Source organism: Colletes gigas, unplaced genomic scaffold (genome assembly GCF_013123115.1).
Source record: "Colletes gigas isolate AHSC1104 unplaced genomic scaffold, ASM1312311v1 Colletes_gigas_Sc00004, whole genome shotgun sequence".
NCBI classification, from domain to species: domain Eukaryota; kingdom Metazoa; phylum Arthropoda; class Insecta; order Hymenoptera; family Colletidae; genus Colletes; species Colletes gigas.
Window position 1 is genome coordinate 5,418,572 of NW_025106633.1, and position 16,777 is coordinate 5,435,348.

At 41.5% G+C, this 16,777-nt stretch overlaps 3 protein-coding genes across 3 annotated transcripts in view; 2 read left to right on the forward strand and 1 right to left on the reverse strand.

The window, feature by feature from the left end:
* Positions 1-1,300: 1,300 nt before the first annotated feature.
* Positions 1,301-5,478, forward strand: LOC122405039 (upstream activation factor subunit spp27). The gene is made up of 5 exons (XM_043409506.1): positions 1,301-1,439; positions 2,745-2,835; positions 3,149-3,438; positions 3,527-3,774; positions 3,864-5,478. Exons 1-5 carry the CDS (start codon positions 1,397-1,399, stop codon positions 3,978-3,980), a joined length of 789 nt encoding a protein of 262 aa, XP_043265441.1. The 5' UTR covers positions 1,301-1,396; the 3' UTR covers positions 3,981-5,478.
* Positions 5,479-5,555: 77 nt separating this feature from the next.
* On the reverse strand, positions 5,556-8,514 carry LOC122405153 (cilia- and flagella-associated protein 206-like). Its single transcript, XM_043409690.1, has 13 exons — positions 8,422-8,514; positions 8,164-8,326; positions 7,863-8,043; positions 7,550-7,719; positions 7,257-7,470; positions 7,056-7,185; positions 6,868-6,975; positions 6,700-6,802; positions 6,561-6,628; positions 6,250-6,398; positions 6,089-6,187; positions 5,883-6,018; positions 5,556-5,819 (listed from the first exon to the last, which is right to left on the reverse strand). Exons 1-13 carry the CDS (start codon positions 8,512-8,514, stop codon positions 5,592-5,594), a joined length of 1,842 nt encoding a protein of 613 aa, XP_043265625.1. The 3' UTR covers positions 5,556-5,591.
* A 1,299-nt stretch (positions 8,515-9,813) lies between these two features.
* LOC122405258 overlaps positions 9,814-16,777 on the forward strand; it is a 60,836-nt gene continuing 53,872 nt past the window's right edge. Inside the window, exon 1 of the mRNA XM_043409858.1 lies at positions 9,814-10,066. Within this exon, the coding sequence (XP_043265793.1) occupies positions 9,943-10,066 (124 nt within the window). The 5' untranslated portion in view covers positions 9,814-9,942. The remainder of the gene's footprint in view (positions 10,067-16,777) is intronic.

Below are 16,777 nucleotides of genomic sequence, written 5' to 3' on the forward strand. Positions count from 1 at the left end.
TTTTTCTAGATTAAAATAAAAGAAAATGAATACGTAGATCGTTTCGAAAAAATTTTAAATGTATTTTAAGCAGGTTTCTGAAATAAATTTATATGAAATTTTACCGAGAAATTCCTCTTGCAATGTACCTGCCACATTAGATACAGCCAGCGTCAAAAGTATTTCCGACGAAAACACCGCAATTTCTGGCTGGTTGCGTCAGATGATAAAATCGAGCATGGCGCTTCCTGAGAAATATTTTCTTCGTAAAAAACTAATACGATTATGTGAATGCAGTATCTCCCTACGGGTTACGGTTGAAAAGATATGAATTTCCAAAGATTATTTACTACAGGCATCCTTTCGAACGTGTTGAACGTTACTGTACCACTAAAGCGAGGAAGAAACCGAGTGGTCGGTTCGACAGTCGCGGCCTATTAAAATATCGCACTGATTGGATGCAATTATACGTGAATGTATCAATTTTTAGATATGATAAATACGTTTTTGCTCCATATACCTATTATGTACGTAGATCGTGACGAAACGAGTAATATCGTCATGGTTCCATGACACACGAAATTCCTCGTTTCATAAACAGAACGGTAGAAATTGTTTTAGATAAAGATAATGAAGTCAATGATGTAGATGATAGAAGCGAGACACAGGAGAAAAACCATCGATTTTATTAACAATAGTACTCGGCGAGCTTTATCCGGCTTCACGAACCTAGAATTGTAATCAACATTTAATAAACCAGTTTTTTTTTTTTTGCATATCTGTAGAATGTATACTGATTGTCATATGATGCGACTATATGCTTGACGCTACGAATCCCGGAGTGGTCGCTTTGTACAGTCCGTTATGATAAAATTGCTTCAAGGATTGGGAAAAATCATATTTCGATCCGTTAAATCGCAATATTACGCATGGGGCGTCATGAGAAACTTGTAGAGAAAAAAAAACTGACCCGATTTGGTGTATATAATATCAGCCTTAAACATCGGTGAAAGATGTTATGGATTATTGAAAATATATTTTCTGGAAGAAACAGCAGTAGGTGTACGAGACGACTGTACCGTAGACGCCACCGGCAGCCACGAGCGGTCGCTTGCGGTACAGTCGAAATAAAGAGGCTCTCGCGAACGTGTTGGCAGAACGTCGAAATAGGATCGTTCGATCGCAAAATTACGAGTGGGGCGTCATGAGAAACTTGTAGAGAAAAAAAAACTAATACGATTTGGTGTATATAGTATTCCGTTTTAACGTGCCCCTGACGAGTTATCCGTTTTTAAAGTTTCGTATTCCTAACGTATATCGGTCCGGTATTGAACGTGACTGTACCAACGGACGCTACGGGAGTCCGCAGCCGGCATAGGTTCAGTTGGCAGCAGTACGCACAACGAGAAGCACGACCATGGCTGATATTTCGAACGAAGAACTTCGCAAGGAGATCACCGGTAAGTGGTGATATCCTTCGATTTACCGAACCGCGGACCCCGATTATTGTAAAACTAAGCTCGTAATCGCGTGTGCCGTAAATTATTCGCGCGTTCGTGAGTAGGAATACGTAGGAAATCGGGCTCTTTGCTCTTACGACGCGACGACTTAGCGCGCACGTATGAGACGAAGTGGCGTGCCCCACGCCGGCCATTGCAACCGTGATACAACATTGTCTTACCACCTACGTACCGCTTCATCGAATTATTATATCGCATTATCGTTCCGTACGATCTGTTCCTGATTTTTCGACAAAATTTTTCGATGCCTTGGAAGATTCTCGATTTTCCCTCGGTTTTCCAACAGTGATCGGTTTCCCCCATCCTTCCATGGTATACGTTGTATGACGCGTCTGGCTGTGGTGGCGCGCGCCAGAAGCCATCGCATGCTTCCTCGTATCTCGCCTCTTTTTCTAGTCTTCTACGTTTGCACTGCGAAAACCGATCTCGAGATGGACCGTGGCCTCGTTTTCCTGGATATTTCGACGAATCTTGTTTTCGTATTTTTCTTTTTTATTATACCAATCCAGATATAGCATCGTTCCTCGAATTCGTTCGTTACGCTCGTAGTTCGGGGGGTACGTGTTGCCGAGAATATTCGCTGGTCCGTGTCTTTTCCCGCCGTTCGTGAACGACTCCGAATGCTTGCGATATTTCGTCGTCGCTTTTATCTCTTCGTAGGATTCTTGCTCGTCGCCGTTGATCTCCTCAGACTCTTCCGCGAATCGAAGAGTCACATATCACCGATCGAGTCGAATCCGTGTCGTGTTCGCATGCAACGAACTTTTAGCGATTTCCCATCGTGCTACGACTCGATGCATCTCTACGATCGATCGGTCAATGCAAAGGAGGCAGTTTCAGGACCGGGAACGACACGCTAAATTTTCAACGCGTGTCTTACTTTCAGAAATTTTTTTATTGCAAACGGTTAATGTGAAACCGGTGGCAGCGGATAGCCGCCATTTGCACTCAATATTTACTAGGCTTCCAACGCGGGAAACCACATTGCCCCAGATTCTGTTCGATGTATATTGCCCGTCAAATTTCTTATTTTCGAAAAATAATTTACGAATTCAACGATGAAACCCGACTTACCAAATTTTTATCGAAATCATTGTCTCTCGTATGTTAGAAAATTTGACACATGTATTTGTAAAATGTATATAAATATAATTGAAATTTATTGTTTGTAAAAATAAATTTTACGTTTTGAAACAATTGAATGTGTATTTTTGAAAAAGAAAAACAATTATTTATTTCTTGTAGCTATCCTTAAGGATGCGGACCTTACTACTATGTCTGCTAAGAAAGTGAGGCTACAAATTGAAGGGAAACTCGACATAGATCTCACAGAAAGGTAAGATAAGAAATTATCATCACGCAAGATTCTACGAATATTCGAATTTTCTGTTTATATTGTAAGAAAAGTTTGAAGTATTTTTAAATAAAATATGAATGTTGTTTGGATACAGCAGGCACTTGTGTAGTTTCAAATGACTCATGAGTTAGTCCATCTGTGTCCTAGATAAAATGAAGGATTTCTGTGCGGAACTGTATGTCTAAGTTACCACCTCGTTCCTCCTTCAACATTTCCTTTACGAATAAATTTTTCCTGATGATGTGTAATAGTATAAGTGCCATATTAACCAAAACGCGTACAATATCTATAGGAAAAAGGAAGTAGACAGTTTAGTCATGGAGTGTTTACACGAGAAGCAAGATGGTGCAAAGAAGAAGAAGAAGACTGCCAGCGAGGAATCCGAAGATGGAGAGGAAGAGGAAGAGGAAGGATCGGAGGAGGAGGAAGAGGAGGAAGAGAAAAAGCCCACTAAGAGGAGTCCCGCAAAGAAAGCAGTGAACAAACGTAAGGGATCCTCAGACGACGAAGAAAGTGCTAGCGATGACGATGCCAGCGACGAGGAGTATAGCCCAAAGAAGCCAAAAATTACACCCAAGAAAAGTACGTAGAGAAAATATGTTGAAAGTACTTGGAAATTATTTGTGTCGTTGAATATTCTCGATATAAATTCATATATCGTTTGTATCAGGTAAGCCTGGGAAAAAGGGAAAGAAGAAGGGTAGCGACAGCGATAGCGACGAAGATTGGGGTAAAAACAAGAAAGGTCAAGGAGGCGGTGGAGCAAAGAAGGGTGGTGGTGGTGGTAAAGGTAAGGGTGGCTACACTCGTGCTATCACATTGTCTCCCGAACTCGCAGCTGTGGTTGGTGCTGAGCAGATGGCTCGGCACGAAGTCGTGAAGAAAGTCTGGAGTATTATCAAAGAAAGAAATCTGTATGTAAGTATCAGACTTGGCACATTTATCCTGCAACGTATTTCATTTTTTATAGTTTAGAGACCGGATATATATATGCTGCTGTTTTACAGGATCCTAAGAATAAGCAGTTCGCAATCTGCGACGACGAATTAATGAAAGTAATTGGAGTAAAACGTTTCAGAACTTTTGGTATGATGAAGTACCTCAAAAATCACTTTGTAGATTAAATCATCCCTGAAACCACGGTCTCTGACAGGTTATAAACATTGTATAACATATTCCAAGGTGCAAAGTGCATCTCTCCATCTTTCTCACACAATACATACATAAATACATATACATACAAACACACGAACATGTTTCTTGCGACTTAAGACGTTAGCCATGTTTACACCATTCCGATATACTCTGTTGTCCATGGTAGCTGCTTTGTCCCATTAAACGTTTGCAATGTAGCACTTTAATTTATGGGCATTATTAAAACAAACGGCTCGTTAACATTGTCAATAACAGCCTCGGCATAATGCGTATGCAAATGATGACCCACAAGTAGGAATCCGTGTAGATTCGGTCAACATCGACATGAAAAGGTAGAGCCGATACCATGGACCTTTGGATGATTTCGAAATGTGGAAGACATTAAAATGGCCGATAGTCAATAAGCTGGTTTTAAGTCAACATATTAAGAATTAACGTTTTATCGTTTGCCTCGTGGTTCTCGTAAATAGCCCTTTTCACCGAGTATGAAAATACAGTGTGCCATAGTGGCAGTAAAAAATTTGAGCAGCAAAAAGCGCTTGAAATTATTTTAAAGTGGCTTATTCTTCCCCGCCCTCCCCCTTTAATTTTTTTTTTTTTTTTTTATTTTATTATGTGATAATTTGAAGGAATAAGATAATTGTAAACTGTCGAATACGAATATTTTCGAGGTTAATGTATTTATTTTGTATTTGTTCGAAAACTTAATTTTGTCGGATTGCAAACTGCCGCCCAAGTATCACACAATATTTTCATTCATTCTTATTCTAACGCGAATTACTTTTCGATAATGGATGTAATAGAGAGAGAGAAAGACACACGATTTTGTCAACAAATGAGAGAAAAAACTATGTGGTAAAGTTGGCGAAAGTGCGGTAAAAAAGTAAAAAAAAAGACGATGCGAAAAAATCAACATCCTGTACCTCTTCTGTATAATAGCTACATTATACACTGAAATTATTACTAAGCGAAATTTAATTGTATTAACGTGTAATTACTAATTATTGTCGTAATATAGGTTTCTTGGTGTAAAAAATTGACCTAACTCTTAAGATGTAATGGTATCCAGTGAAGGTACGATGTATGCATATTCAAAATCACAGTATGTGCTGCACTGCGCGATATTGAAATATAGAAAATAGATTCACGGCGCGAGGTACGAAATTAATTCTGGATAAGGATATCCATATCTCGATGTATGGGAAATTCCTTATATTTTGAATATAAATTAATGAACGATGGCCTAAATTGATTAGGGCCACGGAGGAAGAAATCAATGGAAACATTTGACGATAACGAAAAGAAACATAAAGGTACAGATTAAAAAACGAAACGTATGTACACAGTATGACAATTATAATATCAGTTTGTTTTCTAAAGGAAAGGAAGTGCGGTTTGTGCCCTGATATTTCGTGAATGTATTTGAGAACATCATTAAAAGATACTGCTTTCATTTTTTTTAACGGTGCTATTTGTACGTTCATTTCCCAGCGAATGATCCTCTGAAACCCTCTTCTATCCAATGGGTTCCTCAAAATTTCTGGAAAGCTTCACGTCCTGGAATACGTAGATCTGGAAATTCACAAATGTTCCAGTTCATCTTCCAGAAAAGATAAAACGTGTTGATCGTCATCGCGGCGTCCTCGTAGGCCATATATGTAAGTCAAAAGCTTCTTTGTGTTCGTGTAATTATCTCTTCTTGTTTGAACTTCTTTGTCTCGGGGTGGAGCAGCTTGTACATAAACACCGTATCGGAAATTCGACTTGTACGTTTGCGTGCTGCGCGTTACGCATCGACCTATGCTTGCCTAAAAAAGAAACAAATAACGTTCTTCCCTCTTTGACGTTTATCGTTAATCGGCATTACTTACCAAATGCAACGCTCTGCGTCTCAATTCCCAGATATTCGAAGAATAGTCTTTGTCAATAAACTGAGGAAGAATATGAACGTCCGTTTGAACTGTTTGATTCTGACAAATCTTCAATTGGGGTCCTCCTTCCGATACCCTTGCCAATCGTGACGTTAATATCTCGCCAGTTTCAATGTATTTATTTACTTATATTCTAAAATACTTACACGGTTTGTGCTTTCAGTGCCATGACGTCTTCGTACAATTGGAACAAGTACACGTATTCCAGATGATTGCGTACGAAATCGAGAGCTTCGTAAACGTATCTGTCGACGATAATATTTACTGATGTTTTACGTCATTGTTTACCTACGCTCGTCGAAGCTACCTGTCCGGATCATTCCCGAAATTCTCGGCCGCTATCCTTGAACTGAACACGTAATATTTTCCTCTCCATTTGGCGACTCCATTGTTTGGATTTCCCGGGATCAGCGCTCCTTGTCCGAGAACGAACGTCCACGCGCAAAATCCAAGGAACTGTATGAGAGAAAGAGAGAAAGAAAGAGAGAGAGAGAGAGAGAGAGCGAGCGAGCGAGCGAGAGAAGAAAAGTGAATTAATTAACCTAGGTAAGTCACGTTCAACATGAACTTCGGTGCACTGTGCAAACATTGATTTCGCTCCGTCGTGCGTAATCTTACCTCCAGATTTATGTTCTCGAAGTCCTTGGTAGTGTTGGGATAGTAAAGGGTACACTCGCCGCATTCGGCTGTAAAGAGAGATCATAATGTTAGTGCACCACGTGCAGCTATCCGACGATTCGTCAAATCGTTTCATTACTTATTAAAGTGTCCATAGATCGTTCCAATCTCTCAGCGTCCGTGAGAACTTCATCCTTGGACAACATGTCGTCCAAGATCGTTTCGTTGTCCAAGTTGACAGACTACGATAAATATGTTTAACGTTCGGTTCGCCATAGACAAGCATACGATTAAGTTCGATAATTACCCTGGTACTCAAATATTGCAATTCCCAAAGAAAATTATTGATGCTGCTCAGTATAATCACTTCGTCCTGGAGTCCCATCCATATGTCCGCTAGATCGATGAATTGCGGCTGGACAATTCCGAAAATGTGATTTCACGCGGAAAGGGAATCCTCGAGGAAAGATTTACGAAAGATTTACGTATGCTTACGTATACTTGAGCAGTGGGGATGGCAGTTTTGTATCTTACGGTGTCGTGAAGCTTAAAGAGACGCCCTTTGAGACGTTCCATCAGATTATCTACCTCCTTTTCGCTACGTTCCGCGTCGCTCAACAATTTCCTGGCAAGAATAACGATTAATTGTCGAAGCGAACGTTAAACTCGCGCTAACTAAATTCCGAGGGAATCAACCTGACGTAAATTTCTTGTTGGCGACATGTTGCCAGCATCTCTGTAGCCCATTGGATATTACTCGTGATAAAAACGCCAAACGGTATTATTTCTCGGTAATGATACGCCTTCTCCACGGCTGCGGTGAATCTGTAAATCTTTGACATAAGACTCTCCAAATAATTCATGATGGAATCGTGGGTTCTTTTTGTGGCTTCTTGCAAAATTGCTGGTACTGGAAAGACATCGTATCGTTAGCGGATCGATTTCTTCTTGGCGCACCGTTCGTTTCAACGGTTGCGACATGAACTCACGATCGTCGATGCCATCTCCGCCGCGTTGGCAATCTCGGTTGAACAGACGTATACCCGCGACTATGCACATCAGTTCCATCAGCTGTTCTTCCTTCTCGCGTTTAGACATTTTCACGTACGATTCCAGTTCCGATGGCTGGAAGACGCTTTGGAGCGCCACCGAAACTTCGCTGCCGAGTAATTGTATCGGTAAGATGTTCATTCGTTGTTCAATCCTCTCAATATTGACTCTACGATCTTGACATAACAGATCCTGGTCTGCTTTCGACTATTTTTACTTTATTATGTCTACTTTAGCATTGAAATTTGTTACCGAAGTACAGACGATACAGTAGGATTCCCGAGACCACTTAGAACTGTAATGACCACCAACATTTTCTGATAGAGTCTTTCAGACTCTTGTTTGTTAGCGACGTTGTCGGTCACGCAAATTTCTGCAACCATCGGTCCAGTCTTCTGATGTAGACGTAGCCTGTGTCGCTTAACAGTTTCATCTGAATAGATAATTTTTATTCTTTGCATTATTTGAAACTGTCTTCTTCAGTGCAATACCAAGAATCTTTTAAATTGTACCGTAAATTTGAAAAAAGGGGAATAACGTTTGAACATCTCACCTCTCTCGTGATAGTGTTTAGCAAAGTACAATTGATTCTTCAGTATCGTTAAACTTGGTTTGTCTTGATCGCATATCCTTTTGGTTATCGCCTGAACGAGTTTCTCGTCTTCGTCGTCGTCCGTTTTAATTTCGTAAATGGGATTCAATAGGAACAGAGTGATCTGCGATAAAGTGTGAACGCGTATTGCGTCGAAAAGAGCATATTAATAATTCTTAACTTAGGTTAACTCGAAATTGGAATTTGACTAGTACTCACCAGGAAGGAAGCGAAATCCTTAGTCGCGTGCACGCCGTTTTCCTTGCACGCGTTCACGATTTTCTTGATCAATTCCCTTCGCGAGTTTTCCATCGTTAAAATTCAAAACGTCGGATATAGACACGAATTTTAATATTTCAGATTCTCGTCGACCCGGTTGCGATTCGTTTTCGCATGCTGTTTGATCGATATTCACGAATCGCGACGAGGCGAACGTTCGCGACAACATTTGTAATATTAACTTCTCGTTTCTGAGAAATGTTCTCTCGAAAGCTTCATATCGAATTCCCTCTGAAAAGCGGGTTACAGTCGTCGAACGAAGCTCTATTTTCGTCGTAGGATAAGTTTCAAGGAGGAATTCGAATATACGATTCTTCTTTTCAATCGTAAATACGAGTTGGGGCCATCGAACGAAGAACATTTTAATAGTTATCGATTTTTAAAGCACGGAGAAACGTTAAGGACGTTTTTGAATAATTCAAATATCTCTGTGTCATATGTTTCCCTTTGCATTATACCGATTGTCTCGTTCGCCTTTGTTCGTATCTTTCCCATTCCGTGGAGATTATTCAGGTGTTTTACTTCCGAGGTAGATTGCTCTGTACAGGATGTCTGAGTAATAGTCATTGTAGTTTATATATATATCCTTTGTAAAGTTTGTGCAGATAGAATATTGAATTCAGGGGCACATAACAAACAGAAATACTCCTCATAATAAATTTATACAATATAAAGAAACCACAAACTGTTATCTGTGCATTTAAATAATTGTAAATCTAGCACAAGTTTGTACATATCATTTTGGTCAATTACTCTAATAGAATTAAGCTAAGATAACAAGGTAAATGTCTTATCTATACTTAGAGAACCATCCTAATTAAACACAGTCTACACTGAAATTCGTATTATCAAGACTTACATGACATATAAGCCTTGATAAAACTTATTATAGACTGTGTTTGATCAGAATGACTTTGTAAATAACGATAAGGTAGTTATCTTATAAAATGTTGCATATAGAGTTGCGTTGGAGGCTCACTCAGCCGAGAGCACATACATTCAAAAAATTTTCACAATTATTTTTGTACGATAACGGAATATCGCGCAAAAAATATTTGATTCAATACTCTGCATTTATTTTCTTGTAGAATCGCTTTTTACATTGTTTTACTATGCATGTTGCAACATCATAGTTGATTTATAAACTTCTATATACGTTTAAAATCGTGAATTACAGAAAAGAATAACGTAAAGCGGTTTGTATAAGGCGCCCTACGAGCTCGGGTAAGTTCGGGCGCGGTCGTGAGGTTCGATGGCTCGATACGCGGGAGTGGTGGGGGCCGAGGTCCTGTCAGAGGTGTCGCGACAGTCTGGACCGGCGGTGGAGTCGGGTTGGGTGGTCAGTACCGTGTGGTGCGCGTTACGAAAGAGGATAGAGAGGACGGAACGCAAGTACGCGATAAAAGGGGTTGTCATGACGTTCGCGTGAGACTCGTGCACTGCGAATCGTCGCCGAGAAACATGCCGAGTGATATCTGGTGCTCGAATTGGCGATGTACCGTCAGTGGTGCGACGGTGCAGTGCAAGTTGGTGCTGGTTTTGGTGCTGGTCGCGATCCTACCTGACGTGTACACCGAGACTCAGGGTAAGTCTACGCAATTTTTTTTTTCTTCCGCGCGACGAATCGAACAACAACGAGCCGGACAAGACGATCGCGTGCATTCGCGGTGTCTCTTACGAACGACGAGCTACTCTTTCGGAGTTTGAAACTCGATTTGCCCTCGGAACGTTTCGAGGTAACGAAGTGTAATTTTGTCTCGAGTTGTTCGACCGTCGCGTGCACTCTGTGACTAATTCTCATTGACAATGTGAATCTTAAGTGACGATTAGCTGCGTCTCCCGTGACATTCGTGCGCTGTTCAATCGTACCGTGTTGTATTTATGACGTGTTCGTACGTGTTCAAACGCGTTGCACAGATGCACGTCTTGTTTTCGTTGCACGCGTTGCCACGACAAAAGAAACTTCAAAACATCTGGTAGTTATTCCTTACGGTCGGTTTATTGTTTAGACGAAATTGGTAGACGATGTAGGGGAGATTTAATGTATGTGCATCGTTAATCGCGCGCGACGAAGACTTTCTACCAACCAAACAATGCAAATTCCGCCAACGAACGCGTGCGTTAACAGTATCAGCACCCCGCTATTATCGTTAGATTCTTTTTTCTCTCGACGAGGGATAAAACAAAGCCAACTGATAATCTGTTGCTCGGTGTATCGAAAAGAGTCGTCGTCGAATAAATAAAGGAATTATAATAACCAGTAAGGCCATCGCGTTTTCGAAGGATTAGCGGGAGGAGGGTCATCAAACGGATCGATGAAGATTTACAAGTAAACCGTATACGAAAATACGCAATGCGTAGCAATCTTATCGAAGATTTACAAAAATCTATTTCAATTGTTAGTCGATACACGGTGTATCGAATAGAAATATTATCGTGTTTCTTCCGTTGGAATTTGTTTAGCGAGCAACAACGTTCGCTAGTCACAGAAAGTAGAGGTTAGGAACAAAGGCGGGAAATAGCTATTCGCGGTAAAAGGTGCATGCGAAAATTCGACAACTTCGATTTGAACATTTAGAAAAAGGTTAGGTTGCATATTAATTTTCTCGAAAGAAACTATTCCGTTCTCGGTTTCACTTCGAACGAGGATGTTTTCGGAAGCGTTGCGCGTTGCGTTCAACTTGAAAGAAAAATGAAGAAAACGCTAGCGCATTGTCGTGGCTGAACATAGAAGCGCAAACGGTTGACTCACAATCAACCCATTGCTCGCCACGAAGACATTGTTTCCAAGTCGCAGGCTCGTTGCCAGTGATGCAAGTAGTATCCAAACCAAGTAGAATATATTCGAAGCTTAGGTTAGGTGCTTTGTGCTGTTTTATTATGTTGACAAAATCGTTAGAAAATATTTGTTAATATTTTATCTATAATTTTATCGAAATACATCGAACAGTTTTCGAATTATGGTGGAATAAATATTCAAACGAACAAAAATATCAAATATTCGCAGAAGAAACAAAATTACAAGCATACTTAACCTTTTAAATTTATTTATATTAGATAAGAAGCTGATTGTCCTTTAATGCGAGGTTTATTTTTAAATTTACCGTAATACTTTTTGATATGCATTATGCGTCTTTTCGCTTGCTCGCTCATAAGAACGGAAGAAAAAGTAGCCCAGTCTAAGTATGAAGGCTTTCTACGAGTGCACGTAATCTTATCGGAATCGAACTAAATAATCCATTTGCAATTTTGTCTTTAAAAATGGCTGCTGCAAACTATCGTAAAATCTTAGCAGATTTTACGTACCCACGCAAAATTCTTAACAGCCAGATTGCTTATCGCCTTGTTCCACAGCAACTGCGCTTAAATGCACTCTCGAGAGCAATAAGTAATTTCCCTCTATTTAGACCGAAACTGAACGCTCGGAGATAGAGAGATATTAACAACTTTCTACGCATATGTAATTCTGCCAATTAGTATTGCAATCTGAAATGGGCAGAATTTTATTCGACCAATAGAAGACGAGGAAGACAACCATATGTGTAGTTTCAATGTAGTTTTACTAGCTTACCGTGGAATGTACCATTGTACAATTTACATTCCAAATCTTTATTCAACGGATAGAAAATGGTTTTCATTTTTCAGATTGCAATTACCTAGAATTTTATAATTAATAGACAAGGTTTTAAATCGAACGATAGCATGTTTCTAATCTGTAGTACCAATTATTTCGTCTTAACCAACTTTGCCCTAACTTTGCTTCGAGACAGTTTCTGAAACTTGGTATGTGACCCAAAAAGCACAACGCGGTGAAAATTAGGGTTAAGAATACCTGGGCGTCCTTTAGACGCGACGTCCAACGACTATTAATGTGCTACTGACGAAATTGATATTTAATCGTCGATTAATAATAGTCGCGTATTGGAAATAGAATACGAAGAACGAACGAAAGGCGATTTTCTCGCGCTCGATGAGAGCGTCGAGCGCTATGAAATCCGTCGGTGAAGCTGGTTTCCTACGAAAGCGTTTCTGCGTTTCGTTTTCTAGATACGGAAACGAGCTTGACGATTCTCAACCGAAAAGAAAAGGCCTCAACAACGGCTTAATTATTCACGGCGGCGCGCGATCTCGCGGCCCGCGTTCGTTATTTTCTCGTCCTTCTCGGAACGCTCGACGAGCCGTGAAGGCACTCGTCGAGAGTCCTTGAGAGTGCCTATCGCTCGTCCACTCCGTCGGCTGTTACAGATTTTGTGCGATGATTCGACCATTCTTCGCGAAACTACATTTTCCTCGGCCGCGTACCGTGTTTTTCCGCCCATTTGTTTCTTCCCGGGGACACCGCGAGCGTATCGTATAACTTCGTATTCGATAGCGTCTAGATCCTTGCGCTTCTTTCGTTGCCTGTTGAATCCTCTCCACACATTCGCTCGCTAGAGGGTCTCTCGCTGCGTACAGTGTTTCGTTACAAGGCACGACTTGTAACGAAACAGTTCCCCGTTTTACGTTCCCTCTGTTCTTTGCACTGAGTTCCATACTTTTAAACTGTTTTATCTTCTGAAACAGGATGTCGTAATCGAAAGCTCGAGCGAACTTTATGGTTTGCCCCGTCAACTACGAAACCAGTGGAAAAAAAAAATTTCAAATCGTTTTGGAAAAATTATTTTTGGTTACGGGGGTCAATTGCAATAATTTTTGGTGAATAGACATATCCCCGAAATCCTGCGCATTTTCGAGAAAAAAATTCAGTACGAGCGGAAGTTTAATAACTTTTTAACAAAGCCTCCATCAACAAATTGGTATTCTTGATTTTCGTCCCTAAAATCCCTCATTAAAATTTTTTCGAGGTGTGATCGAACACCCTGTACATCTAGACCGTCGTGACTTGTCTTACGGAACAACGAGGTGATTTATTCGTTCCAACAGAGAATAAAAATATTGTTCTTGCAGCGAAGATCGAGAAACAGTGATCCTAGCCAGGAGTAAACAGAGATCGTGGGAGATGGCTCGTAGGTAGTCGAAAGTCTGGGACGTCGCGTGATTCATTGGTAGGAGTCGAGTTCCATACACACTGGAAGCAAACCGATCGACCGTAATCGATGATTAATCCATCCTACCCGAAGGCGTCGACGCGGTCGAGTGGTTCTTCTAGTTGACGAGGTGTGTACGCGCGCACAAACCACTCCGTTTGTATTGCAAGAGCATTGTAGAACGAGGAAGCTCGTTTCCGCTCTTCCTGCCGTGGAAATACTTTCGTTCCTCGTTCTGCAGCCTCTCGCGGCATAGAATTCGAAATACATTGTTCCAGCGCGCGACTGTTACGACGACTTTAATACAAATTTAACCGCGCTGGTTAATTTGCATCGAGGCTTCGGCGGGGAAACAAATTCGCGGACGGAACCGGTTTCGCGAACCTCTGCGCTCGTAAACGCTCGGTGCAGCTGGGCCACGTGGCAAACATCCGCCTGGTATATTGTATATTTCGGTAGTTATTTCTATGCAAAGTAATTAGAACCGAACCTTGCAGATATTTATTATTATGCGTTAAAATTGCTGGTAATTATTTTGATACAGGGTCGTATTTCAGTACAAGGTTTCTGGTCGAATTGTTTATCTGTTTTTATATTTCCCGGTAGATTGTGCTTACGTTGAATAATTTTTAGGTGCATATTAGGCAACAGCCCCGAAATACGTATTCTTACGAGGAAAGATAAAAGATCGTTATCTGGACACGAATCCGAGGGGACCAGCAGAGGAAAAGGTTATTTCGAGATATTCCACGCATCTCGTTCGGATACTCGAAATTCGAGTCGCGTTCCACGGGTTGCGTAAACGCGATTAAGCGCTTCTTCGAGTCGATTACTCATCGATCGCAACAGGCGACGCGATGACGTCGCGACTTCCGTTCGCCAATTCTCGCTGTTCCGGTTTTTCTCGCGAGGCGATCGAAACGATTCCGAGAAAAACCGCCGCGCCCAACGTCTCGCGACTCATCCACCGATGCTTGTATATTTAATACGTCATAATTTCATTTAATGGTAATTATACATATTTACAATTTAAACATTAATAAATCATGATGGGAAATTTGCATCCGGCGCGGTGATTTGTGTCCGAAACACGCGTCGCGGAACGGAATTGGACGTCATTCGTTTCAACGGTTGATAAATAATGCATAATGGAAAATGAGCGAATCGGATATTACCTTTTGAACCGTGTCTTAACAATATTTCGAAAATACCGTGAACCGTAATCATTTAACGCCGGCACGGTCTATTTATTAGCAGACGCGGGACTCGTTGAAAGTCCCCAGGGGCTTCGGGCTACTTGGACCGTGAGTTTCCATTCGCGTCGGTCTCCGGGAGGCGCGAAGATTAAGTAAAAGCAACGATTAAACGGCGAAATGTTCGCGTCAAGCGACGCCAGCTCGCGGGGCATAACCGTTCTGTATTTGCTTTAAACGAGCTAAAACGATTTCCATCAGTGTCGATCGTGGCAGCCCCTCTCTGCGTCGCGTCGTTCATTAAGTGGCCAGCCGTAATTATAAGCGGCGTCTATAACGGAGAAGGTCGATTCACCGCAAGTTCCGCTTATCGGTGACTGCGACGGCTCTCCAGTCAGCCGATTTATGACTCTCCCCGACGAGACTCTTTCTCTCTCTTTCTCCAGCATCTTTTTCACTCGAATAGGATAATCTCCGACACACTTTTTGCCCGCGACATTATACATTATCGCGGCGGTTGCTCCGATTTGTTGCAGCTAATCGATTTCATCGTCTGCGACCTACGACGATCCACAACCGTACCGCTTTATCCTACTTGTAAATTCAAGATAAACGTTTGGTTTATCGACTCTCCTCGCGGATCACGCGATTTTTCTCTCGACTGTTCGAAATCGAAACTAAATATAAACTCATTCACAGCGATTCAACAACAATAACAAGGGTTATTGGGATAGGGATAGGGATTCGATAACAAGGGTGTTATACAACCGTTACTAACTGTATTTCTTTTTATTTATAATTTAGCCATTTACCTATTCTCGTTTTACAAGCGGCGTGTTTTGATAAATCATTTTGGTTTTCTCGATGAATATTAAATTTAGCATGCGAAACCTCTGTTCGCGATTTCAAATCGCCCGTCCATTTACCATTTATCATTCGTCACGACGGTTTCGTACACCGGTCATGCGTTTCCTGTTCCTGGTAGGCGAAGGATCAACGCTTACGCAGAAATCGACGTCGACTGGCGTAACTGTAAAACAGGAACATGCGTCAGCCCCGTTACATCGAGAAAACACGTGCACGTGTTCTTCGTGGTCTCGGGCGAAGGAACGATCGCCGCGCGATCGAGTAAATCCTGTAGTAAAAGGCTCGCCGGGATCGAGTAAATCTCGTAGTAAAAGGCTCGTAAGATCGCGAGCGTGCGTCGTTGCCCGCGAATCGCGAATCGTCCTTCGTTTCGCGGGAATCCGTAATCGAGAAAGCTGTTGGAATCGTCGACGAGCGAGCAAGTAGGTGGGCCTTATCTCGTTCAGGTCGGCGATCATCGAGGAACTACGATTAAAAAACTCGATGAGCATTTTTATTCACGGTGTCTATTTATTGAACGGCCCAAGACCGGTTATTATATATAGATTTTAGATACGCAAGTCGACGACGCGAAATTCAGGAAAGGCAGGAATGTTCCACTCGTACACTCGAAGAATTATCGAGTCGATAGATTCTAATTTATCAATGAATTTATTTATTTGTATACAGGTTTGATCACCTTAAGTTACATGTTATGTATAAAATCAATTACGTATATTGTAAGGTACAACACTAGTGACTTGTTTCTTGAAGGAGTACAGAGAGTTCGCTATTTACAAATCGCGTCGTAAGGTTTTTCCCGTTAATTAGAAATAAATATTTATCGAAGAGTCCTAGATCGTCTTCGGAATTCGGAATTCAAAATCGTCACCGATTATCCCTTCGAGCGTATTGGCAGTCGCGAGGAATTGTTTATTCGAACTGGGAGAATGCACGCGAGCAGAAGCGCGACGCTAATCGATGAATAAACGAACGAGAAAACCGCGTACGAACAGGGAAACGATAAAGAACTCCCGTCGAGGCACGCATTAATAATTAATTAGACGTCCTCGCGAGGAACAACGAAGTTTCTGCGTCGCGTGGATTATTCAGCCTTTACGCGAGCGTGGAATTTGCGAGAAAACAAGACGTCGCGACGGCAAGTTCGCGATCTCGAGACCGTCCGGGGAAAATGTGGACCCTGTCGAATTTTATTCACGAGAAACTCGT

Excerpts from the sequence above, each read along its gene's own strand:
- LOC122405153 (XM_043409690.1), bottom strand. The coding sequence starts at position 8,514 with ATGGAAAACTCGCGAAGGGAATTGATCAAGAAAATCGTGAACGCGTGC. Across the intron at positions 6,976-7,055 it reads TCCCCACTGCTCAAGTATAC|CCGCAATTCATCGATCTAGC; the intron begins GTAAGCATACGT and ends GGAATTGTCCAG. Across the intron at positions 6,629-6,699 it reads ATCTATGGACACTTTAATAA|CCGAATGCGGCGAGTGTACC; the intron begins GTAATGAAACGA and ends CTCTCTTTACAG.
- LOC122405039 (XM_043409506.1), top strand. The coding sequence starts at position 1,397 with ATGGCTGATATTTCGAACGAAGAACTTCGCAAGGAGATCACCG. Across the intron at positions 1,440-2,744 it reads ACTTCGCAAGGAGATCACCG|CTATCCTTAAGGATGCGGAC; the intron begins GTAAGTGGTGAT and ends TATTTCTTGTAG. Across the intron at positions 3,439-3,526 it reads AAAAATTACACCCAAGAAAA|GTAAGCCTGGGAAAAAGGGA; the intron begins GTACGTAGAGAA and ends CGTTTGTATCAG.